This window comes from Vulpes lagopus, chromosome 11 (genome assembly GCF_018345385.1).
Source record: "Vulpes lagopus strain Blue_001 chromosome 11, ASM1834538v1, whole genome shotgun sequence".
Classification (NCBI taxonomy): domain Eukaryota; kingdom Metazoa; phylum Chordata; class Mammalia; order Carnivora; family Canidae; genus Vulpes; species Vulpes lagopus.
This window is the reverse complement of record NC_054834.1, coordinates 79,018,230-79,043,113: the sequence shown is the minus strand read 5'-3', so window position 1 is coordinate 79,043,113 and position 24,884 is coordinate 79,018,230. Positions and strand designations below refer to the sequence as shown.

Here is a 24,884-nt window from a genome sequence, read left to right as displayed (position 1 = left end):
TAAGGGGGAATGATAAGAAAGGTTGAACTAGCTCAAAGGTTGTTGCGAGGCGTCAAATATTTAAAACGTGCTTTGGGGAGGGCACCAAGGTGGCTCAGTCATTTCAGCATCAGACTCGATCTCAGTTCAGGTCTTGATCTTAAGGTTGTGAGTTCAAGCCCTGCGTTGAGCTCACGCCGCTGGGCATGAAGCCTGAAGCCTACCTAAAAACAGATAAAATAATGTAAAATAAATAAAAGGTGCTTTGGACTTTGCCTGGCAGAGAGTACGATATACATTTTGGTGTTTGTTATCATTATCCCTGAATCCAAGCAAGATTGTTCAAACTATGATTCTCTCTCCTGGGCAGCAGTAAAATAGCATCCTAATTGGTCCTGCTTCCAGCCTAGCTTTATAATCCACCTTTTTCAGAACAGCTAGTGATCCACTTTCCAGGAAAAATCTATTTCTGCTACTCTCCAGGCTTTTCATTCATTCAACAAATATTGATTGGGTGCCTCTTAAGTGCCAGACTCCGGTCCGATAATTGAAGGTACAAATGGTGAACGAGGTTTCTGTTCTCTTGGAGCTTACATTCTTTTATTAAGGCCACTCTCTGCAGGTGGCAGAGGCAATCAACACATAAGAAAATTCCAGAGAGTGGTAGGTGCTAAGAATAAAACAAATAAGAGAAAGATGGATAGGAGGTGATATGGATGGGAGAGATGGGCTGCTTTAAGCTGGGTATTCAGGGAGGGCATCACTGAGGAGGTGAAATTGTTTCTGAGACCTGAATGAGGGAGAGTGTTTCTGGCAGAGAAAACTTGCTCCCAAGTCCTGCACCATATAGCTCATACTGACCTCCATCACTTGGCTTTATCTTCCCTCCAGCCACACTAGCTATTTAAGTCCTCAAACTTAGCCCTTCTGGCTGGTTCTGCTACTTGGCCTGGCACACCTTCCTACTCTCTCCTCCCCTCTATTCCTTCCAAAGTAAACTTTGATCTCCTCTTAAATGGCACTTCCTCTGGAGCCTTTTTCTTGACCCCTGAGTGAAGTTTAGTCCCTACAGCACCCAGTAATTCTCTTCCAGGTCATTCTGGTAACTATAATCATTTAAGTATTTCATTGTTTACAAGTATCTGTTTGATATCTGCGTTTTCTAGACTGTAAACTCTGTGATAGCAGAACCATCATTGTTCTGGTCTGTTATTCCTCAGAGTCTAACCAGCACCTGACACACAGCAGGTACTTCATAGCTATTGTTGGTTGAATGAAAGGCTGCACAACAGGCCAAGCATCTTGAATATTGAGATGTGATAGGAAATAAGATGGATCCATTTAATCAGGGCCTTGAACCAGAGGTGATTAGACCCAATTGGGCTGGCAGTAGAAAAGCAGTTGAGCTATGGGATCATAGCTACACTTCCAAAAGATTTCTCTGGAAGTCACTTACTGGATGGGCTGGAGGAGGATAGCCTGGAGGAAGAGAGCCAGGAATCCATTAGTTGGACAAATCCTTACTGAGTACTCCTGTGTGCCGGTCAGGCAATGTACTAGGCATTAGAGATTCCACTGTGAGCAAAAGCAGAGATGTCCCTATTCTAGGGAGCTTATGGTGTGACTGAAGAATGGAAAAATCAGGAAGTCCATTCAAGGCTTGTGAATTTCAAAAGCCAGCCCCTCAAGGATAGAAAGGATACAGGGAAATCTATTTTTGGGTAAATATTAAGGATAAGAACTTGATCTCAGTGTCCTCTTCACTCCCCTGGATCTCAAACTCCCACAGGGGAGATAAAGATCCCTTAGGTAGGAAAGGAAGACATAGTAAATATGGGATATATGCATATTTGTGGGCTAGATCCTGAGAAAGGAACTCTATGCCTTGCTCCTTCAGCCAAGGCTGCTGCTACTCGGGAATTAAGGGGACATATTGGCCAGTAGCCCAGGAGAAGCTCCATTTCCCAGGTAGATTTAGTGGCAACCTGTGTGGACAAGTAGCAGAAGAGTAGGCAAGACAATGCAGCTCAACTGACAATGAAGATTAGTGACTCTTTGGCCTCATGTTAATTTTCCAAACACTGTGTACACTCTGAAAACCAAGGTGGGAAGAACCCCGAACTGTCTGAGATTATCTCTACTACTCAGATGGAAGAGAGTTAGAAAGAAAATGACTTGCCATAGTGGGGAGATTGGGGAGATAAGGAAGTGGGGTGGAGGGAGTTGCATTTCTTGCACAAGAGTCTGTGACCTGAGAGTGGTAGTCCTACAAATCAGAAACATCTCACAAACACACGTAAATCTGCAACTGTTAGGAAAGCTGCAACTATTAGAAAAGGTAGAAGGTGAGCCCCCGGATGCTGGGAGAAAGAGACCCTTGGCTTAGGCAGGAAGCTGGACGCACCTGAAGAACATTTAAAGAACGAAGCAACTGGAGGAGGCGAGGGGCTGCTTGGTGCAGAGTTGTGTAGTCTGGGGAAAAGGCACAATCAGAAGACTGATCCAGGGAGGATGGGAAAAAATAATTCTGACTTAGAGCGCTGAGTTTCAGTAACGGTTTTAACGTCTAAGAGAAGATTTCCTGTGGCACCCATGTGAGAGAGGTATTCGGACAGCAACTTGGATTTTTCTTCTTTTTTTTAATGTTCACTCTCCTTACTTGATTGAATCTTCACACCCTACTGTGAAGTGGTATTTTAGGACTGTATAGTAAAGTTGAAAAGCTGAGATCAAGAGGGATGAAGCAACGTGCCTAGAATCACAAAGCAGGCAAGAGATCACCTCATTCCAAACCCCTGGTTTCTGGAATTCCAAACCCAACGATCTTGCCTTCTTTTTTTTTTTTTTAGAAATGGGGTCTGGGAGTTGGTTCCTTTCCTCCTCTAAAATTTAGCAAACATTTGGGAGCCATTTGCAGGGTTCGAGGTGAATGCAACTTCTCAGTACTGGTGCCTCTTCCTGCTCCTCTAACACCTTTTTCCTTTGTGCCTTTTCAGGGCGAGAGTGCCTCAAACGACTGGGTACCTCTTGGCTAGAACTACACTTCCCACAATGCCCCAGGAGGCGCTGCCTGGCTCGAGACTACACCGCCCGGAACGCTGAGGCCCGGAGAAACGGTGGGCTTCGACTCCGAATTTCCAAGATGCAGGTTATGTACTCCGCAGCCCACAGTCACGTCTCCCCCTTTTCCTGCCAGAGCCTTCCGCTCCCCGCTCGAACTTCCGACCCAGCTCTTTCCCGGGGGGACGCTCGGGTAGTGGTGGGCGGCGAACGTGAGCCCGGGGTCGCGCGCATGCGCCCACGGCGCGGAGTTTGGGCGGGGAGAGGACTGGTCGGTCTCCCCCCCCTCCCGCCTTGCGCGTGCGCAGACGTGAACCAACGCCCGGAGTTGAGGCGCGGGTTTGTCGGGGCGTTTTAACGAAGTCGCACGTGAAGGGCGGTCGTGGTCGGAGCCCGGTGAGTGCCGCTGGAGACGGGTTCAGGGGCAGACCGCGGGGCGGGGAGGCGGCCGCCGCCGCGGTGGGCGCAGGACGGGGCCGCGAGGCCTGGCGAGCGCGCCTGGGAGGGGTCCGACGGCGCCCGGCGGGGGCAAGGACCGCGGACCCGGATCCTGGTTGCTATGCAACAGGGAGAGTCGTTACTAGGTGACGGGAGGCACGCGCTTCCGGGGTGAAGAGGGCTCGGAGCGCCGCTCAGAGGGCCGGCCGGCTGCCCGGCTGGGGACGAGCTAGCGCTGAGCCCCGAGCTTCTGCCCCGCGGCCCAGCCTCCCGTGGCTCGCTCTGAGCCTCCAGAGGTGCCCCGAGCCCCCAGGCCGCGCCGCGTCCCTCGCCCGCGACGCCACCCAGCAGGGCTTGGCAGGGGACTTGCTGTCCGAAATAGCACATGCCACTGACACCCTGCCTGCGGGAGGCTGGGCCCCGGGGAGCAAGCTGCCCCTTTGCCCGTGGCCCTGCCCCCAAGCAGTTGCTGGGCAGCAGCTGTCAGGGGTTTAGCGGGGGCTGCCCCCACCTGCCGGGACGCTGACTTCATTTTCCTGAGTGGTAGCTTCGCCCGGTCAAGGAGCTTCCTGTCACCGCAGCTGTGCTTCTCCAGTGGCTGCTGCCTATTTGGACCGACTTTAAAATAAGCCGCCTCTCCCTACGTCTCCCTTGCTACTCTGACAGCCTCTTGACGGGCTTCTAATATTTAGCAAGCATCTATTAGTCGTTCTGTGCTAGGCACTGGGGATTCCAAAAAAAAGTTGTCAAGTCTAACCGGAGGCGCTCAAAGTCTGATGTGGGAGGCTGAGCCTAAAAACTGCTAAATTACGCTACAGTGTAATGAGTGGTGTGTTGGCAGTCAGTGTACTGCAACACTTCGGTTGACCCTTAAGGTCTACAAAACTCTTGCAGAAACATGTAGTAGTTCTTAACTCTGCTTAACCCCATTTTACGCGGAAGAGGCTGACATTCAGGTTAAGTAACAGGTATATGCTAGTGGCTTCTAGTTTGTGGCCTAACGGAGCCTGGGATGGAACTCTGGGTTCCTTTGTGCACTGCCACACTTTGGAGGCTTTGCCTAGAATAGACTTCTTCCTGTGCTGCTGATGGTTTGCGGCAGCTGTGTGGTTATGCATCAGAAATTATCAAGGGGCTCTAAAAATGAAATCTTTTCTTCGGGAGAGTCTAAGGTGGCCCCTAGTGGGGCAGACATTCTTGCTTGAACAGGCTCCACAGACCTTTCTGATTTGGGACCAGAACTGAAAACCACGGCTCCAACCCGGGCAGCTCTGAGCAATGATGGGGAAAATCAGGGCCAGCAGAGGGCACTAAATCAGCTGCCCCTCCTGCCACGTCGTGATTCATAGTGTGAAAGGAAGCTAACCAGAGGAAGGAGCCTTGGCTGGGGGGGTGTGGACTGCTCCACCCTGCCCTCTTGGCAAACCACACCTAAACATATAGTGCCTCCTCACTACCATAGTTAAGTGAAGCCGTTTGCCAGCTCATGTGGGTTCTCCTGGCCCTGTTCTCCTGAGCCATCCTGCAGGTCTTGCCCCAATCTTTTGGTGTTGTCATACCTCTTGGTACAAAACCATGACCTGTAAGTCCAGCAGGTGGATCACCTCCTGGTGGAAATCAGGTTGTCCTCTCACTTTGAGCTTGTTGCTATTTGGTGGAGCTTTAAGTACCTTGAGGGCAGGGACCTGGTCTTTCTGAAAGGGCATAGGGGTGTGGAACAAGCAAAGAGGCAAGGTTTAGATCCTGAGTTCTGGAAGCAAGTCCTGGTTCTATTGTGTGAGCTTGAATAAGTCACTTGACCTCTCTAAGCCATAGTTTTCTGAGTAAAATGTAGAATAGCAGAACTTTGTCAGATTGTTGTAAGAGTTAATGAGAGAGTGAAAAGGCAAGCACTTTGTAAATTTTTTTTAAAATATTTTATTTATTTATTCATGAGAGACACAGAGAGAAAGAGAGGCAGAGACACAGGCAGAGGGAGAAGCAGGCTCCATGCAGGGAGGCCAATGTGGGACTCGATCCCGGGTCCCCAGGATCATGTCCTGGGCCGAAGGAGGTGCTAAACCGCTAAGCCATCCTGGCTGCCCACACTTTGTAAATTAAAAAGCACCGCGCGCGTGCACACACACACACACACACACACACAAATAAACTATGCTTAACACTATACATGCACAATCAACTGAGGCAGATGGCCACTTGTGTATATAAATAGAAATACACACACACCACACATACACACAATTTGTTGAAAGCCTACCATTTGAGACCAGGCATTGCAGGAGACGAAGATGTTTGAGACTTACTTCCTCTCAGAGCTCGAGACTGCTTTGGCTCTTGACTGTCATGGCTTCTTTTTATTAAAAGTATTTGATTGGGCTGCAGTGAGGAGCAGGTATAATGACAATGAGTCTGATTCTTGCCACCTAGAAGAAATCCTGTTAAATAAAACAATTTGAAGAGATCACCAGCCAGTGATCTGCACTCTTATCTGCAAAAGGCATACTCTAGAATCCTGCTAGATTTGGTTTCTGGTGCACTTCCAAGGGTCAGCTGGCAAGGCAATGATGGTCTCACAGGGAGGGAAGGGGGATGTTTTTCCAAGGTCCCCTACCTCCTGTTGACTGGGGCAGATGGCTGCTTGAAAGTGAAGGCTAGCACAGAATGCAGGAGGCTGCCGTGGGGGTGGGGGGTGGGCAGCTCACGTCACCCTGACCTTCTAGAAGAGAGACAACATCTGATCCCTCCTGGTGGAGGTCCTTGGATATAGGATCCAACCCAAGATAGCAGCTCTGCTCTCTAAAGTTCCCAGGGTGGTTATGACCCAGATAGATAGTTCAGGAATTGACCTGTACTTCCCTCATGTCTGACCACTGGCAGACAGGAACCACCTGATTGTTGATTTATGCCAAACAGAGTAGAAGAATAAAAGGCTTCCCAGGCTGAGGTCGCTCCCCACAAAAGTGTGTTTTGCAACCCTGCTTGATTCCACAGACCTCAAGAGGAACTTACGGCAGCTGTTTCTGGGCCAGAAAGTGCCCAGATATGTTATTTTTATAACTCTTACTTGGACTGTTATCCTTTTCACTAAGTAAGAATGGAAACATCTTCCTTCTACTCCATCCTGATGGCTCCCATTTCTGGCCAACTCCCTGAGCTATCTGGTAATTGCAAAAACTTCAAACACCTGGCTGTTCCTGCATCAGGGGAATGGCTTAGCCTCTGATCATCAGGTCTGAATCATGGAAACTCCCTGAAGCTACAGGCTCATTCCCGAGCCTGGAAGAAACATGGGATTTGTTGGTGCTGTTTGATATTTCTCGAGCACAGTGGCAAAGAGAAGGTGAATTTGCAAATTTTTTTTTTTTTTTTTTTTGGCTGATCCACACCTGCTTCAGTGAGTTGGTACTTGTTAGGTCTTAACTTGCCTGTATCATCATGTTACAGACAAGCTCAGAGCACAAAGCACAAGGTGGTTAAGTGAATTGTCACCAGCAATTCACAGAGATGATCGGTAGATGCCAAGTTTATTTTAGCTTATGAATAATCTATTGTGTGATTTTCTAAGTCACTTTTGAGACTGACTTTGGAGATGACACACCTGGCTGGTGTGTACAAGGAGTTGTACCTGGGTTCAGATGCCAGTTTCTCCACTTCCTGCTTCTCTGACCGCAATTTCTTCATCAGTAAAATGGAGGAAAGTAACAATGCTTACCTGTTGCCAGCTATCATATGAGATAGTTGGTGTCTGGTTAGCTTGTTATTAATAAAAATGTCTTTCCCTGAAGGTTTTGCTTTAACCTTTTGCCTACGTTGGAGGCTGGGCAGTTGAGATCATTCTGTGTCCGTAGATCTCAGCTTGGCACAGTGGGATCACTTGGGGGAGCTTTTGCAGGTCTAAGCGGAAGTCACACCCAGATGGCAACATCAAAACCCCTGGGCTCAGGGATAGAGGCGATAATTTTGAAGCTCCCAGGTGATGCCAGTGAGTAGCCATAGTAGAGATCCACCATTACCATCACTCCCAGTGAGCATGCAATTCAGAAGCAGAAGCTCAGGTTGAAATCCGGACCTTTCTACTTAGCTCAGTGACCTTGGGCAAATGCCTAACTCCTAAGTCTCAATATCTTCTCATTTATTTCCAGGATGGAGGTAATTCCCACCTCATATAGATGGTCCTGGAGAACAGATGGCATATATGCCATTCTTCCTTGCTTGAGCACGTGCCTGAGCACTTCTCTGTACATCATTACACAGCAGTAATTGTATTTGTGGGCTATTTTTTAAGTTGTTTTTTATATCAACTTCATCTTAAGTAGATTATACCTCCATGGGGACAAAGCCTTACAGTCTTACACATATTTTTATGCCCATAACACCTAAGATCCAGAAATGAGCCTTCAGATTTTTTTTTTTTTTTTTTTTTTTTTTTTTTTTTTTTTTTAGCCTTCAGATTTTTAGAACTGGAATAATCCTAGATCTCATCCACCCGAAGGCATCGAAGAATGCTTGCTGGTTAATTAATATGCAAGTGGTAAAAAATGTGAAAGAGGAACCTATGAATCAGATGGTTATGCCCAGCTTCAGTTGAAAGGCCCAGTTCTGCCTTTCTCAGCTAACAGGGTAGGGGTGGAGGAGGGTGTTGGGACAGGTCAAAGCTGGGACAGTAGGTGTCCATTCCAGTTCTAACTCCCTGCTCACCCTGTGCTTCTCTCCTGGCAGACCCAGCCATGGCAGGCCCAGGCAGCAGCTCACCGTGGGGCAAGCATGTGTTCAAAGTCATCCTGATGGTCCTAGTGGCCCTCGTCCTCCTCCACTCAGCATCATCCCAGTCCCATTCAGACTTTGTGTCACCAGGCCAGCAGAAGAAGGAGGCTCCAGTTGATCTCTTGAGCCAGATGGGTCGTTCTGTGCGGGGAACACTGGATGCCTGGCTGGGGCCAGAGACCATGCACCTGGTTTCCGAGGTAAGGAAAGTGGTCCCTGCTGTGACCACACACAGTGAAGAGAGTTAAAGGAGGAGAGATTGTTCATGGCCACCCCATCTTGGCTCTACATCCTCTGTGTGTCATAATCTCTGGTGCAGAGAGCCCCACATTCCACAAAATGAAGCCAGACAGTACCTGCTCTTTGCAGTCCCATTGATTGAGTCCTGCCCTAGGGCCTTTAGCTCTTTCCCTTATTCCTGCCCTTTCTTGCCAAAAAGACTAAGAAATGAGCCAGTCTTTATAAACCCACGTCACTGGATGACAAAGTCTGATTTTGGTCTAAATCTGACCTACAGTCTTAAATTGGCAAAATATCAAGACCCAAATCCATTCCTTCACTGGTAGAGATAGAGGTAGGTCTGACTCAGGGGCTTAAGGCAGGGCTGTCCCTTCTACCTAATGGCATGCCAGATGTGGCATCACATATTTTCCATAGGTTATTCTAAACAGTTGAGATGGTTATTTATAAAATCCATCATCTGGTAGAGATGATTGACTCCTTTTTCATTGAAACATCCTAGCCCTTCACAGATGTTGCTTCATGCAACCTCATGATTCTTGGGAGAACCTCAGTGTCACAGGGTGACTACTATGGAGATTTGATGAATTCCTCACACACATTCACCTACTACCATCACCAAACTGTTCTAGCAAATCACTTGATTTAGGGCCCAGATGTCCCGAGTTCCAGGTCAGGAAGGACAGATGGCCTGCTGTCCAGGCTTGGTGGGCAGATGTCTGACTGAGAGATGGGACACATTCCTTCCAGGCCTTGCCCAGTCAGGCTCAGAGGCTTAAAGGACACTGATTGTGGACTCATCTCCTGCTCTGCTCTTTTCACAGACCTTGTCTCAGGTGATGTGGGCCATCTCCTCAGCCATCTCAGTGGCCTTCTTCGCACTGTCTGGGATCGCTGCACAGCTGCTCAACGCCTTGGGACTAGATGGTGAGCAGCGGAGAACTAGTCAGGTCTCCTGGAGCTTAGCCTGTCACTTCCTTTGGTGGGGCTTTATCTTTTCAGGGCCCAGACTTTCCCCCCAGCTGCTTGACACCTGCCAGGTTTCCCCAGCGTTAAGTATAAGAGCTGGCTAATGACTGCCACCACCTTCCTGGTGTTTGCTTCATGTCAGGAAAAGCATTGTGCTAAGCCCTAGTATGTCATTTAATTGTTACCTGCAGCCCAGAGAATCACTCTCGTTTTGCAGATGGATTGGGTTCAACCAAAAGAAGTAATCAACCCCCAGCCAGCAGGAATAGGAGCTGAGATTCAGGCTCCCATCTTTGTGACCCTGTGGGAAAGGATTTTTCCTTTGCAAGGGGCTTCAAGCCTTCCCTTTTTGGGTATCACCCCTGTGCCCTGACCACTCCAGGTTGGCTGATTCTGTGACTCTCCCTCTTCCAGGAGATCACCTCACCCAGGGCCTGAAGCTCAGCCCCAGCCAGGTCCAGACGTTCCTGCTGTGGGGGGCAGGGGCCCTAGTTGTCTACTGGCTTCTGTCCTTGCTCCTTGGCTTGGTCTTGGCCTTGCTGGGGCGGATCCTGTGGGGTCTGAAGCTTGTCCTCTTCCTGGTCGGCTTTGTGGCCCTGGTGAGGTCAGTCCCCGACCCCTCCACCCGGGCCTTGCTCCTCCTGGCCCTGCTGACCCTCTATGCCTTGCTGAGCCGGCTCAGTGGCACCCGGGCCTCAGGGGCCCAATTGGAAGCAAAGGTCCGAGGGCTGGAGCGCCAGGTGGAAGAGCTGCGCTGGCGGCAGAGGCGGGCGGCCAAGGGGCCCCGGAGTGTGGAAGAGGAGTGAGAAGGACCCCGGGCAAGGCCATCTTCATACCAAAGAACTGCACTGCTTTTGGATCACACAGCCGTCCTTCCAGCCCCCCACCCCACTCCTTTCTTGAATTGTCAGAACCTTCGTCCCTAGCAGTCAAAGAGGAAGACCATGCTGGTCCCCAGGGGCCCTGTCTTCTGAGGTTCTCTGCCTGGAATTGGTTGTCCTCACCCCTTCTCTCCTCCCAGCCTGCCTCAGGCCAGGTTGGAAGGGCCTCCCCTGTGGCTTGTGCATCTGCCCTCAATGGGCATCTGCCAGTGTCTCCCTTCTGCTGCTGCCTCGCCTTCCTCCTGACGCTCTTGCTCTCCTGTCCTTCTGTGGCTCCTCCTTTGTCAAGTCTCTGCTTCTTTCCTGGTTGTCACCTTCTAGCCCTGCGTTTCACCCAAACCACAGTCCCTCAAGGCATGTTCCTGTCCTCTTTGTTGCCTCACCACCATGGGGAAGAGGCAGGGCACCAGGGACCTGAGGCCCAGGGGCAGGTTCCCACCCGGGACTGGGAATGGGGACGCACAATGAGTCTGTTACAAGTGCCTTAATCCGAGCCAGCAGGGCCCTCTACTTGCCCGCTGCTATACTGTATATAGGAAATTGCACTGTGGCCGCTTTGTGTCAGGAAGAGAGTTTTTCCCTCTCAGAATCTTGATTCCCCTTCAGCCAAAGCAAAAGGTGACTGCTTCATAGGCTTGTGCCTGCAAGTGGGACCCTGCAGTGGCCATCAGGTCCCCCGTGGGGATTTCAGAGACACTGAAGGAGAAGCATCTTGTCTGCACAGCTCCAGATGGTTCTCCACCCCCTTCTTCCACTCATTGCCACCCGGGAGTTGCTGATCAGGGTCTACTCCAGTGGCCCAGGAGGAATGCAGGGCCGACAAACCAGAGCTGCACACCATGGCCCCTTCCCTTCACAAGCTCCGAGAGGGCCAGGGTGCCTGCCACTGGAGCCCTCTCACCACCAGGGGTCTCATTCTTCCTCTGAGGCTCTGGTGGAGGTGGGTATCCCCTGCCAGGGCCAGCACTTGATGTGAAGAATGAATTCAAATCCCAGCTCTTACTGTTAAGATTTGGTGTGGAATCACAGCTGCAGTGATACATATTTTTATCAGCGCTTGGTTGGTTTTAAATAAAATGCACGCTATTTTATTATCTTGTTCCACATAAAATGTATTTACTCAGAGTCTCGGTTGCTCTCATTTCTCCCTACAGCTTAATCCATTTCTGGCGGGGGGGGGGGGGGGGGGGGGGGGGGGGGGGAGCAAAAAAGAAGGCTGGTACCAGGTACCCTTCCCTCCTGGAGTGCAAGAAGTGAGGAAGGCATGCCGTCTTTACAAAACTTCCAGAAACTGACCTATACTGTTGGAACAGTGTGTCTGTGAGGGAGGGCAAGGGAGGTACCCCTTCCTCCATGTATGTAAGAGCATGAAAGGCTGCTCGCAGGCAGCCTATTTCCCTGCCCGCCCTCCTTTGCTCACTACAGGGGATTTCCTGCACTGTGGTTCTCAACCTGGCCTATAGTCTGGATCAGCTGTTGGGTAAAGGGGCCCAGGTATTTGGGGTTTGTTTGTTTTTTCTTTGTTTTTAAATTGCCACAGAAATGTTACAGTGCAGCCAAGTGCCCTGGCCTGGACTCCTCCTAACTGCCTGGTAGGCAGGGCTGGTCCAGGAGTCCAGGACCTGGGTGGCAGAACCTCCGTTGTGGGGAGCAAAGGGGCCCTCACCCCTCCTTGGCTGGCCCGCCTCTCCCGAGGATGTGGCTGGGCATGAAACTCAAGTTGTCTGCCCCTGAGGCCTTCCTCCACAGGAGTGGCCTGGGACTCTGCCGGGCAGGCCCAGATGATTGTCCCCTGGCCCCTGTCTGCCCGTTTTCGCCCCTGGGGCTCAGGTCCCCAAATCCCGAATGCCAGTTCTGATACAGACGTCAGATGCCTTTACAGGTGAGTTGTTTGTGGGGCGGGCGCGAGGCGGAGGAAGTGGCCATTAATTCCGCGGGCAGGAGCTTGCCAGAGGGAGCCAGGGAGCCAGCAGAACGCCTTGGTGTTCCCTTGGGGTCCCTTGGGGAGGCGCGCGGGCGCCCGGCCGGCCCGGGGCAGCGCTCTCCGACCCCCGGTGCGGAGCCCGGGCCTGGGGAGCCGAAGGGCACTAGGACCCGGCGGGGCGGCGGGGCAGCCCGCGTGCCGCGCTCGCTCCCTCCTCCTGCTGCGGCTCGAGCTCCATTGTCTGGGAGCTGCGGCCCCGGCGGCGGCGGCGCGGAGCGGAGCGGGAGATGCCGGGCGGGCGGGGGCCACCGGAGCCGCCCGCCTAGTCCCGCCGTCCGCGGGAAGGATGTGCGCGGGGATGGCGGGGCGCGCGGCGGCGGCTCCCCGGGGGCCCCGCGGCCCCTGGCGCTGCCTCCTGCTGGCCCTGGCCCTGGCCCTGGCCCTGGACGTCGTGAGAGGTCAGCGGGGGCGGGGGGGGGCGGGGGGCCGGGGCCGCGGGTTTCCCGACCGAGGTCTCCGCCCCCGGGGCTGCCGCGCGGCCCCGTTGCTTCCCTCGTGCGCGGAGCCCGGACCAGCCGACCCGGACCAGCCGACCCGGGCTCAGCCCCCCCCGCCCGGGCGCTCGCCCCGGCGGCTCCTCGCTGACCCCCACCCCCTCCGGCCTCCCCGTCGGTCCGGCCCCAAGGGCAGGAAGCAGCCCCCGGCCTGGGACCCCCGAGGAGCGCCGCCTCCCTCCCCTGCCCCAAGGAGCCGTCCGACCTGAGTCGGGGATTGCCCGGTCCGTGCCTTCCTGAATCCGGGGGACCCGCACCGCTGGAGCTGGAGGAGGGGGCAGCGACTCCCCTGTGCCCAGGGTGGGGGCCACACTACCCTGGCAGGGCTCTGGCTGCCAGGAGGGCGGGGAGGGGGCCGGATAGACGCCGGCCGGACCCCCTGCACTCTGCGTCCTCGGCCAGCCTCGCCCCGCCGCCAGAGCGGAGTTCTGGGTGCTGGGAGTCCGTGGGAGTCAGGCCACAGGGCATCTTGTTATTATCCGGGCAGTAGAAGACAGGAGGAAGGCCAGAGGTCAGGGGCCGCCCCCAAGAAGCCACCCTCGCTCATCTGTTACACCTGCGGCAGAAGGGCTGAACGTGGGAGCCTCTCAGGCCCAAGCCCTTGGTGAGGAGGGTCTTGGAGGAGGTTGAAACCATCAAGCCCCCCAGCCCAGGATGGGCAGAGAAGGAGCTGTCTGTGGGGCAGCTTTCAGCCACCTGCTCCCTCCCCAGGGGACCCAGCAGGAGCCCTAATAACCTCTCACAGGGAGAGATGAGGGAAGCGTGTCACATCCATTATTCAGTGGCCATAACCTCTCCTCTAGACAGCACTCCACACTTTCCAAAGCCCTCCCTTGTTCACAGTTGTCACTAAATGCTCAATCTACAGGTGAAGAGAATCTACAGGTGAAGATGTCAAATGACTGATCCAAGCTACATTGAGGCAGAATTAAGATGTAAACGCAGCCCTCCAGGCTCCCAGAACATCCTCTCTAGGGAGAGCTGCCCAGCTTGGGGATTCAGGAATGATTAGAAGAAACCTCTGTCCCTAGACAGGAAGACAGCTAATTCAGATGAGGCAACTAGGGTAATGGTGGGAGGGCAAGCAATCAAGAAGGGCTTCCTGAAGGAGGCAACATGACAAGGGATGGAAGAGAGACCCACAGTCCAGGGACTGAAACCGGAAGTGCTCACCCTTGCAGAGGGTATAGGATGGAGAAGCAGGGTACCCCCCTCTGTGTGTAATGCCTGATCCCTGACTCCCAGCTCCAGCTCTCTCCAGCCGAGGGATCCTGGCAAGTCCCTTAACCTCAGCCTCATCTTCCACATCCATAAAATGGATTTAATAGCAATAGAACCTAGTTCTCAGAGTTATTACATAAACTGAAGAGTTAATATATGTAAAATGTCCTAAATAGTAGTCTGCATATAGTTAGTGTTCAAAAGTGTTTATTCTTATTGGGGCTAACTAATAATAATTTGGTACAAACCAAATATGGTCATAGGGGTCCTTTGCCCTTCTACTCATTAACTATTTTGACCCTCTCCCCAAGCTCACGGTCCCCCCACCCCAACCCTAGTCCCACTTTTGCACTCTGGTACCCAGTTGGGATGGAAAAGAAGGGAGCACATTTAGGAAGCTGTGGTTGCCATGGTGATGATGAAGGGGACAGGAGGGTGGATGCCCTGGCAAGTCTGGCCAAGGATTCAGGGACAGAGAAAGGGTCTCTGCTTCTACCAAGCTCACCTTGCCACCATCTTTTACTACACAGACCCTGCCTGGGAAGAACTGTGCCCCACAAATGCCTTGATATCAGAAGCAAGTATGTAGAGGACAGGAATGGGGAAGAGATGTTGAGAAGGTTCTCCTCAAGGGAGGAAGGCCTGAGTCTATGGAAGGTAGAAGGAATGGTTTGGAAGCTGGCATCCAGTCCCGAATGTACACTCAAATCCTGGCCCTGTCCCGTGCTACCTGTGGGAGGCTCTTTGAGCCCCACTTTCCCCATCTGTGAAATGAGACCACTTCCCCTACATCCTGGGGGGATGGGACATTTATAATTCCTTTCCTCCACTGCCCAGCACCACGGTGCCCTGGGCTGGAGCCTGGTTCAGCCCCAGTCAGCTCTGGAGCTGTCACCATCTCTATCCCTTCTCCTTCTTCAGTGGACTGTGACCAGGACCCCTTGGACACCATCTACCTGCCTGCAACCCTGGAGCTCCTTGATGCCCCTGAGCACTTCCGTGTGCAGCAAGTGGGCCATTATCCACCTGCCAACTCCTCTCTGGGCTCCCGATCTGAGACCTTTCTGCTCCTGCAGCCATGGCCCAGGGTCCAGCCTCTTCTCCGGGCCTCCTACCCACCCTTTGCCACTCAGCAGGTAAGGAGAGGGCACCAAAGACTGACTCCGATGCTAATAGGATTCAGAGCTGTGGTCTGCTGTGTGTGTGTGTGTCAGGGGTCTTCCCCACCCCCAGCTGCACTCTGCATATTCCAGAGGCATGTAAATGCTCTCTCCTGCCACACTGGGACTGGAAGCCTGGCATCCCATCTCTCCGGATCTTGCTTCCCCCCAGCCCCCTGGTTTGTTGAGCACCCCCTTCTCCCTCCAGGTGGTCCCTCCACGGGTTACTGAGCCCCACCAACGGCCAGTGCCGTGGGATGTGCGGGCTGTGTCGGTGGAAGCGGCCGTGACTCCAGCAGAACCCCATGCCCGAGTCCTCTTCCACCTCAAAGGGCAGGATTGGCCTCCAGGGCCTGGCAGCCTGCCCTGCGCCTGGCTCCATGCCACACATCCTGCAGGCACTGCTCACCAAGCCTGCCACTTCCAGGTGAGTGGGCAGGCCCTACCTAGGGTGGCTCTACCTGCTATGCCAGCCAGAGGGCAGTCCTAGGGCAGGGAAGAAAGGGCTCACCACTCCCGGGTGGTTTAGGAGTCCCAGACAAGCGGACTGCATTCCTGTTCTGTTGGCTTACGTGGGGACCCTTGGAAAGGGTTCTTTAGGGTCCTTTCAGGAAGTTAGTCTGTTGCATACAACTTCAGGCAAGTAACTTAATTTTTGTGGGACTTGGCTTCCCTATCTGTAAAATGGGGTAATAATAATTCCTATCTCCTATGGAGCTGGAATAAAGAACAAATGAAACGACTGCAAAAAGCTTTTGGCACAATGCTCGTACCTGGCCCAGAGTAAGCACTCAGTGAGTGTTTGCATTATTGTTAGTATTACTTTTATAATTGCAGCTTGCACTGTTTGGGAATCTACCAGGAAGAGATATTTTGGAGGCTTTGGGAATCTTCAAAGCCTGAGGCATAGGGTGGTCCTGGGGCCTAGTGAGGGGGAGGCATTAGGATTGGCTCACTTGGGAATGAGATTGTTTGCAAGAAGAGAAGTGCGGCTTTTGGACGAGTTCGGGGACCTCGCCCCAGTCACATCACTCACTAGTTGGGTCATCTGGGAAATGTCCCTGGCCCATGCTGGGCCTGCCTTCCACGGGCCCCTCCAGCTCTGCATTTCCTGCCATGGGTGTTGGAACCCCCTTCCCCACCATGTCAACCATGGCCGTTGTGTGTTTGCAGCCCTCCCTAGGCGCCTGTGTGGTGGAGATGGAGTTTCCCTCCCACTGGTTCTCCCAGGGCTCCACTACACGGGCCGAGCTGGCTTACACGCTGGAGCCCGCAGCTGAGGGCCCTGGGGGCTGCGGCCCCAGCCAGGAGGAGGACCCCAGGGAGCAAGCCCTTCCAGTGGGTGGTGTGGAGCTGCGCCCAGCGGACCCCCCACAGTACCAAGAGGTGCCCCTGGATGAGGCGGTGACCCTGCGGGTCCCTGATGTGCCTGTGCGGCCAGGCCAGCTCTTCAGTGCCACCCTCCTGCTTCGGCACAACTTCACAGCCAGCATCCTGACCCTGCGGTGAGTCCAGAGCTCCTGGCATGGGTTGGAGGCAGGGACCTCTGCAGAAAGACTGAGCAGGTGCCTTACTGGAGTCCTTGATCTCTGCTGATATGGGCCCACCAAACCCTCTCTGGGCCAAGAACCGTGACTGTCTTGGCAGCAGGCAAGCCCCAGCAGTGGGCACAGCCCTGAACTTGGCATCAGATGTTGAAAGCTCCCCTTCCCCCGACACCTCCTGGAGACGCCTGTCCTATGAGGCCGATGTTGCCTGCTTCACAGGGCAGCCATGAGGCTCCAGGGAGGGAAGACTGGAAAGTGCAATGCCTGGGGGTGGTTAATGCTCCGATGCCCCAGGATGGGTGTCTGCCCCAATCACATTCATCTACAAGCCCTCCCGTCTGCCGCCTTGCTGCATGTCCTCACCTTTGGACAGAGCCCACCCCTCCCCACAGGAAAGGCTCTCTTTTTTGCATCCCTCCCTGCAGAGAGTTCTCCCACAGTAGCCCCCAACCCAGTTCCACTGACAAGAATTTTCAGAGTGTCACTTGCCTCTCCCACATTTGGATTAATGTGTGTCCTGTTCCTGTGGATCTCTCAGGTACCTGTCCTGTCCCCCTGTCTCTTACACCTTCTCATGCCCCCTCACACACTCACTAGATCTTTCCCAGATGTTTAAAACATGCCCGGCCCTGTGTCTCTACTCGGGAGCTACAGAGATGAGCAAGGCCTGGTCCCCATCTGGCGTGAAGGGGCCCCAGCAACAGGGAAGGGAGCCAGGTGGCACGCACTAGAGGTGCACCTATGCTCTGGTGGCCATATGAGGTGCAGTGGGGGCCTGGGTTAGGGCTGAGGGAAGTGGGAAATTCATCTTGCCACAGGAGAAGCTTTCTAGAGGAAATAGTATTTGAGTTGCTGGAGGCTTGAAGAAGGAGCAGAGGAAGAAAGGAAGGGCAGGCTGGGCTGTTGTGAGCAAAGACTCAGAGTCATAAATGAGTTGTGTGTCCAGGAAAGAACTTTCTCGGTGTCACCGAAGCAGAGTAACAGATGGAAGTCACAGCCCAGGATGAAACTAGACCAGATCCTGGAGGGCCCAGATGCTGGGATGCGATGAGACCTGACCCTGGGAGCGGCAGGACTCTGAGTCGAGGAGGGCTGCAGTGCAATGAGTGCATTGCCCTGAGTTGCAATGGAGTCCTTCTGGATCAGAGGATTGTGAGCAGATGAGTTGGGGAGGCCAGGCAGCAGGCCAATGCCTTTGGTCCCTTGCGTCCCTACTTACTCAGTCCATAGCTCAGCACCCACCCTGACACATGGGGCCTGGGTCCTCTCTCCAGGATCAAGGTGAAGAAGGGGCTGCATGTGACAGCTGCCCGCCCAGCCCAACCCAGCCTCTGGACTGCCAAGCTGGACCGCTTCAAGGGCTCCAAGCACCACACAACCCTCATCATCTGCCACCGTGCTGGCAACACAGGGCTGGACTCCAGGTGGGCATCTCCCTCCCCAGGGCGAGGTGGGGGGACAGTGATGGGGGATGGAGGAAGGAGTGAGCAGATTTCTGTGGCCCAAGGGAAGGGGGCCACTGGGCCCCCATGGTCCCACATGAGGGAGCACAGAGGACTCCTTCCAGGATGCAGTGCAGAGCAGATACTCATTCATTCAGCTACTATTTATCCATCCCCAGGTGCACACCAAGTTCAGTGAGTGTCCATGAGTCTCATTCCAGGTGACACAAGCCTATCCTGGCTACTCCAGTTACAGCCCTTGCAGCCACTTCCCTGCTCCCACAATCACCAAATGGGTCCCCTTTTCTGGGCCATTAGTATTTCAAAGACAGCCTAGCTGCAGTTAACATTTATGAACTCCTATTCATGCTCTGAGCCTGGGCCAAGGCCATGAGCTTGGTAGCTTCTGTTTGAACCCTAGTTCTGACCCTGGGATGAAGAGCCATGAGCAAGCCAGTTAACCTCCGCTACATCCCCCCACCGCAAAAATACAACCCTGACCAGAGCCTGTTTCCTCACCTGTAAAGTAGGGATAATAACTGCATCCCTTAGGGTTTTTGAAAATAAAATACTATATAGCAAGCATCCAGCCAGTGCTTGATCAAAGGGACCTGTGAGGGTTAGTATTCAGGAGGCTGAGTGCCAGTCCTGGGGTTTTGAAGTGACTCTTCCTCCTTGGAAGAGGAGGATGGCCATGGAAGGCAGAATTCTGCATGGAAGGGGAGTAAGAAGTCAGGAGAACCAGCAGGCTTTCCAGGAGGGTGGTGAAGTGGCTGTGTGCACCTTCTAGAAGCCACAAATATATGAGCTTGAGCTCTGGAGCCAGGATACTTGAGTTCAATCCCAGCCCTGCCACTTTTCTCTCTGTGACTTTGGGCAGGTTATAGAAGTTCATACCTCAATTTTCTCCCCTGTTAATTGGGGTTGTCATAGGACTTGTCTCATGAATATAGCCAGCACTTCCAACTGTGCCTGGCCGCTAGTAAGCACTCAGTCTCTCTCTCTCTCTCCTGGCTAGCAGCCCTCCTGAACTCTCCGAGTTCCTGTGGGTGGACTTTCTGGTGGAGAATGGCACTAGTGGGGGTGTGGCAGTCACTCGCCCTGTCACATGGCAGCTGGAGTATGCAGGCCAGGCCCCCGAAGCAGAAAAGGACAAAATGGTGTGGGAGATCCTGGTGTCAGAGCGGGATGTAAGAGCCCTTGTCCCACTGGCCAAGGTAAGGAGTCCTCCCCCCATCCCCCCAGCCTGTGGCTGGCCAGGCCTGGGGCCAAGTGAGGCAGTAGGCTTGGGGCTGAGCTCTTCCTGCACCTGCAGGCCGAGGAGCTGGTGAACACAGCTCCACTGACCGGAGAGCCGAGGCACGTGCCCATACGCCTGGTCACCGTGGACAATGGGGGGGCCCTGGTGGAGGTGACAGAGCACATTGGCTGTGAGTCGACCAATACACAGGTGCTGCAGGTGAGTGGCATGTGCCAACTCCAGGCAAGTGTGCCCTTGTGTGCAGAGCGATGCACATCCTTCCTCACTCTTGTACCCAAGAGAGCAGCTTCTGGACACCAGAAACCTCGTGGGGGGAACCACAGATTCAACTTCTTTTGTTCCCACCTCCTCTCTCCAACATCAGTTGGGAAGGAGCTCTGTCACTCCAGCAGCCCCGGCTTAGGCCCTTATGCATTTGTTACTGTAATGAAAAAATGAACTGATGTGGGAAAGTTAAGAGTATGCCCACATACTTTGGGGGCACGTGACTGGCTTAGTCAGTAGGGCATGTGATTCGTGATCTCAGGGTTGGGAGTTCAAGCCACACATTGGACATAGAGCTAGAGCTTACTTTAAAAAGAGAGTGGGGAACCTGGGTGGCCCAGTTGGTTAAGCGTCTGCCTTTGGCTCAGGTCGTGATTGCAGGGTTCTGGGATCAAACCCCAAGTCAGGCTCCCTGCTGAGCAGAGAGCCTGCTTCTCCTTCTCTCTCTCTGCCCCTCCCCTCCCTTGTGTGTGTGCTCTCTCTCTCAAATAAGTAAGTAAAATCTTAAAAAAAAAAAAAAAAAAAACACGTATGTTGGAACCAACAAATTTTAGTTTGAAACCCATCTTTGTTATCTGTGATCGTGGACAAGTCTCCTCACCTCTGAGCCTCAGTATTAGAGGTGAGTCTAATGTATTAGACTGTTACAAGAATTAAAGGCATCAGGGGCACCTGGGTAGCTCAGTCAGTTAAGCATCCACCTCTTGATTTTGGCTCATGTCATGATCTCAGGGTTGTGAGATGGAGCCCCACATCCAGCACCCCACTGGGCATGAAGCCTGCTTGAGATTCTCCCTTCCCTTCTGCCCCTCCCCGACTCCCTCCCACTCTTTAAAAAAAAAAAAAAAGAATTAAAAGCACCCTAAGACACTCTACCAGCAGAGAGGCAGGATCTGAAACAATGACAACTTTTAAGAGTAATACAATGTAATACATGATGCTAAAAATAATGATAATTATTAGAGCCTTATAATGATCCTGAGATTTAAAAAAAAAAAAAAGGGCGGGCAGCTTTCTCCATTTTGAAATTCTAAAAGGGGACGCCTAAATCTTGGCTGCCTGACTGGAAAAGGTGTCTTGCTAATTATGATGGCACTTTGTCCCTATGTGAGTGATTCCTTCCTGAGGGTTCTTGGGGGTTGGGGGGGTAGGAGATAGGTCTGTCTTGCCTCTGCCCACCTTCCTGTAGTTGGTAGCCAGGTGGCTCCAGAATGAAAGTCAGAGGCCAGCACTAATGAGCCAAATGTGTGGGTTCGAACTCTCCACTATCAGAACAAAGATTTTGCATGCAAATAGCCAGTTTCCTCAGCTGAGCTCCAGGTGAACTTGGGGAATGGCTGGTTCCTCCAGAATGGATCTTGGATGCATTTTTTAAAAAGATTTTATTTATTTGAAAAAGAGAGAGCACAAGTTGCGGGGGGGGGGGTGTGGAGGGAAGAGGGACAGAAGGAGAGGGAGAAGCAGACCCCTTGCTGATCAGGGAGCCACAGAGGACTAGATCCCAGGACCCTGAGACCATAACCTGAGCCAAAGGCAGACGCTTAACCAACTGAGCCACGCAGGTGCCCCTTGATGAAATCTTAATCTTGAGACATGCCAGTAGAGTGCAGAATGAATTTCAGCCCTGCCCCTTATGGTAAGGGCTTAGGGCAGCCCTCTCTGTTCCATACCTGTCTTCCCAGGCTTAGCCCAGCTCCTGCCCTCCCATAGGTGTCCGAGACCTGTGATGCTGTGTTTGTGTCTGGCAAGGAGAGCCGGGGTGCCCAAGGGGTGCAGGTGGACTTCTGGTGGCGCCGTCTGAGGGCCTCACTGCAGATGACAGTGTGGGCCCCATTGCTGCCCCTGCGCATTGAGCTGACCGACACCACCCTGGAGCAGGTCCGGGGCTGGAGGGTCCCTGGCCCCACTGAAGGGTGAGTGGAGACCTTGATGAAGTTGCTCTGGGACCTGAGAGATAGTGCACGGAGCTTGGCCATGGGCTTGAGCGGGGGTCTAACTGCCCAGTTGCTTCTGGTTCCTCCTGCTCACCTGCCTGTCACCACCCAGCTTATGGCCACTTTATGCCACTTTATTTGTAGTCTTGATTTCCGCACTCCCTTCCCCCTTCCATGCTGCACTTCCCGGTAGTGCGGATCACTTTCTAATTACTGTATAGCCCGATTCATCTTGTTTGTGGTATGCCCACCACCTTCATTCTCCTCCTTAAGAATGTAAGACCTTGAAGATGAGGGTTTTTTGTCTATTACGTTCACTGCTGTGTTCTTCCAGCCTTATATCAAGAGAGTCCCACCAGAGTACATGGGTGAGGTGGCCTCAGGAATCTGAGCCAGGCCTTCCAGATAGTGAGCACCCTGAGATCTCCCTACCTCCCCAGGACCCAAGAATTCAGATTAGGAACGAGGGGAGGGTGAGAGCAGCTTGATGGACAGGCATAGGCACCAGTTAGGAATGGGCTGCGGTGCCAGGCCAGCAGGTAGAGGTGCAACCATACTTGCAGAGTCTGAAGACTGTACACCCCTCGCTGAGCTGGGGGTCCCTCAGGGGCGGGGCCCAGAGCTGACACTCTTCCCCACCTCCCCCAAGGATGCCAGAGCCTGAGGCTGCTGCTGAGGAGGCTGAGAGGCGCCCCCGCAGCTGCCGCCTGCAGTACCAGCGCGCAGGCGTGCGCTTCCTTGTCCCCTTTGCGGCTCACCCACTGGACGGTGGCCGCCGCCTCACCCACCTGCTCGGCCCTGACTGGCTGCTGGATGTGACCCACCTTGTGGCGCCTCACGCACGTGTACAAGACCCACGCGTAGCCTCGCTGGAGGGCGGCCGCATCCTGGTGGGCCGGGAACCCGGTGTCACCTCCATCGAGGTGAGCAGACCCCCCCCCTCCCCCAGAGAAGGGCGTAGGTGGCACCCCCCAGAATGTTCATGCACAGGGATGAGGAGTGTCAGAACGGGCCCAGAGTGTACCTGGGCATGTGTGAGCCCAGTGGGATTGGGTAGGAAGAGGGTGGCCTGTGTAATGGGGGACATCCTCACAGCATGAAGGGCTGCTTCACAGCAGCATCCCTCACAGCATGGGGGAACCAGGTCTTGAGAGAGAGATGGTATTGGGGTCCAGGTATGAATGTATAGGGCGGCATATGGGATGCAAAGGGTGGGGGAAAGCCGTGTGTCCAGATGATGGGGATGAGAGGGGAGAGGCTGTGCACTTGCTCTCCCCCTTGCCCCACAACTTGCAGCTCCCTTTCACCCTCAGGTGCGTTCCCCGCTGTCTGACTCCATTTTGGGGGAGCAGGCATTGGCCGTGACGGATGACAAGGTCTCGGTGCTGGAGCTGCAGGTGCAGCCGGTGATGGGCATCTCACTGGCCCTGAGCCGGGGTACTGCCCACCCTGGGGAGGTCACAGCCACGTGCTGGGCACAGTCAGCCTTTCCCGCCCCAAAGCAGGTGACAGCTTGGGGATGAGGGGAGTGAGGTCAACATCTCCAGATGGGGGCTAATGACAGGGGGCTGGGAGGCACCTGGACCCCTCCCCTTAGGGTTTTCAGAATGAGGACTGACTGTCCTGTGAGGTAGTGAGCTCTCTGCGGCTGGAGATGATCAAGCAGTGACTGGCTGGAGTGTGGCAGTGGGAGGTTGGTTAGATGGCTCTGAGGACCCTCCCGATGACTCAGACCCCAGGGCTGAGTGGCAACCAGGTGATTGACACACATCCCCTCTCTCCCTGTGTTTTGTCCATCCGCCTGTGTTTGTTTTTTCTCTGATCTCTCCTCTTCCTCCTCTTCCTCCGTGTGGCCTGTCTCTGTGGGAGTGGTCTCTGTGTGCATGCGTGCGTGCCCTCGCATGTCTCTGCCTGTGTCCGTGTGCTCCACAGGAGGTGGCCCTCTCCCTTTGGCTGTCCTTCTCTGACCACACCCTGGTCCCCGCTGAGCTCTACAACCAACATGACCTGGGACTGTCTGTCTCCGCCGAGGAGCCTGGTGCTATCCTGCCAGCCAAGGACCAGGGTGCCCAGCTTGGGGTGGTGGTGAGTGGGGCAGGTGCTGAGGGGCTGCCCCTGCACGTGGCTCTCCACCCACCTGAGCCCTGCCGCCGGGGCCGCCACCGGGTCCCCCTGGCCTCTGGCACCGCCTGGCTAGGGCTTCCCCCTGCTCCCACCCCGCCCCCCGCCCTCCCATCTAGCCCTGCCCGGGGCCCACCAGCCACGGAGGCCAGCGTGGGTGGTAAACAATGGGAGGCAGGGGGTGTTGGGGGCAGTGGGGTTGTGAAGGGCAAGTTTGAGCGGGCAGAGGCAGAGGCCAGAGAGGAGGAGGAAGAGGAAGAGGAGGAGGAGATGGTCCCGGCCCCTCAGCGGGTCACCGACCTAGAGCTGGGCATGTACGCTCTGCTGGGCATCTTCTGCCTGGCCATCCTCATCTTCCTGGTCAACGGTGTGGTCTTCGTGCTGCGCTACCAGCGCAAGGAGCCTCCCGACGGTGCCACTGACCCTGCCTCCCCCCAGCCCCACAACTGGGTCTGGCTGGGTACAGACCAGGAGGAACTAAGCCGCCAGCTGGATCGGCAGTCCCCAGGCCTGCCCCAGGGGGAGGGGGGCTGCCCCTGTGAGAGTCGGGGAGGAGGGGAGGCCTTGACTGTGGCCCAGGCACCTGGCGGGGGCACCAGTAGCTCCTCAAGCACCCTGGCCCGGAAGGAAGCGGGGGGACGGCGGAAACGTGTCGAGTTTGTGACGTTTGCGCCAGCTCCCCTGGCTGAGCTATCTCAGGAGTCCGTAGGGGCCCCGGCCGTGCAGTCCATCCTGGTGGCAGGTGAGGAGGACATCCGCTGGGTATGTGAGGACATGGGACTGAAGGACCCCGAGGAGCTGCGCAGCTACATGGAGAGGATCCGGGGCAGCTCCTGACCCCTCCCCGGCCTGCCTGGTCCAGCACTGTCAGCCACCGGCCCGGGCAGCCTCCTGCTCCCCCTCTGGTGCTTGCTGATCCAAGTCCCCTGTCTGGTCTCTCAAAAGGACGCCCACTCAGGCCCCCTCTGCCCTGCGCCCCCCATCATGGACCATGCTCGTGAGGAAGGGCTTATGCCCCTTATTTATGAGAACCATTTCATCGTAATGTTGGGTACAGAATAAACTCAAGGAACCCCCACCTGGGACTGGTGCTGTCTGTGTCCTGGGAGAGAAGCGAGGGGGAGT

At 54.2% G+C, this 24,884-nt stretch overlaps 2 protein-coding genes across 4 annotated transcripts; both read left to right on the top strand.

Moving 5' to 3' along the window:
• The first annotated feature begins 3,281 nt into the window (after positions 1-3,281).
• Positions 3,282-11,437, top strand: TMEM109 (transmembrane protein 109). Its single transcript, XM_041722530.1, has 4 exons — positions 3,282-3,435; positions 8,197-8,441; positions 9,306-9,408; positions 9,865-11,437. Exons 2-4 carry the CDS (start codon positions 8,205-8,207, stop codon positions 10,254-10,256), a joined length of 732 nt encoding a protein of 243 aa, XP_041578464.1. The 5' UTR covers positions 3,282-3,435; positions 8,197-8,204; the 3' UTR covers positions 10,257-11,437.
• Positions 11,438-11,941: 504 nt separating this feature from the next.
• TMEM132A (transmembrane protein 132A) lies at positions 11,942-24,837 on the top strand. 3 transcript variants are annotated; one of them, XM_041723261.1, is made up of 11 exons: positions 11,942-12,213; positions 14,952-15,166; positions 15,399-15,617; positions 16,364-16,695; positions 18,012-18,161; positions 19,198-19,396; positions 19,495-19,638; positions 21,415-21,617; positions 22,288-22,561; positions 22,952-23,143; positions 23,571-24,837. In XM_041723261.1, the coding sequence occupies exons 1-11, from the start codon at positions 12,177-12,179 to the stop codon at positions 24,594-24,596; spliced, it is 2,991 nt and encodes a 996-aa protein (XP_041579195.1). In that variant the 5' UTR covers positions 11,942-12,176; the 3' UTR covers positions 24,597-24,837. The 3 variants fall into 3 exon arrangements, with proteins under 3 accessions (XP_041579195.1, XP_041579194.1, XP_041579193.1); XM_041723260.1 differs by lacking the exon at positions 11,942-12,213 and adding an exon at positions 12,497-12,713 and having other exon boundaries at positions 19,201-19,396; XM_041723259.1 differs by lacking the exon at positions 11,942-12,213 and adding an exon at positions 12,497-12,713.
• Positions 24,838-24,884: the final 47 nt, after the last annotated feature.

Bases quoted from the DNA above. Each gene is read 5' to 3' on its own strand.
- TMEM109 (XM_041722530.1), top strand. From the start codon at position 8,205: ATGGCAGGCCCAGGCAGCAGCTCACCGTGGGGCAAGCATGTGTTCAAA. The intron at 8,442-9,305 runs GTAAGGAAAGTG...CTCTTTTCACAG, and splicing joins CCATGCACCTGGTTTCCGAG to ACCTTGTCTCAGGTGATGTG. The intron at 9,409-9,864 runs GTGAGCAGCGGA...TCCCTCTTCCAG, and splicing joins CAACGCCTTGGGACTAGATG to GAGATCACCTCACCCAGGGC.
- TMEM132A (XM_041723259.1), top strand. From the start codon at position 12,602: ATGTGCGCGGGGATGGCGGGGCGCGCGGCGGCGGCTCCCCGGGGGCCC. The intron at 15,167-15,398 runs GTAAGGAGAGGG...TTCTCCCTCCAG, and splicing joins CACCCTTTGCCACTCAGCAG to GTGGTCCCTCCACGGGTTAC. The intron at 19,397-19,494 runs GTAAGGAGTCCT...CTGCACCTGCAG, and splicing joins CCCTTGTCCCACTGGCCAAG to GCCGAGGAGCTGGTGAACAC.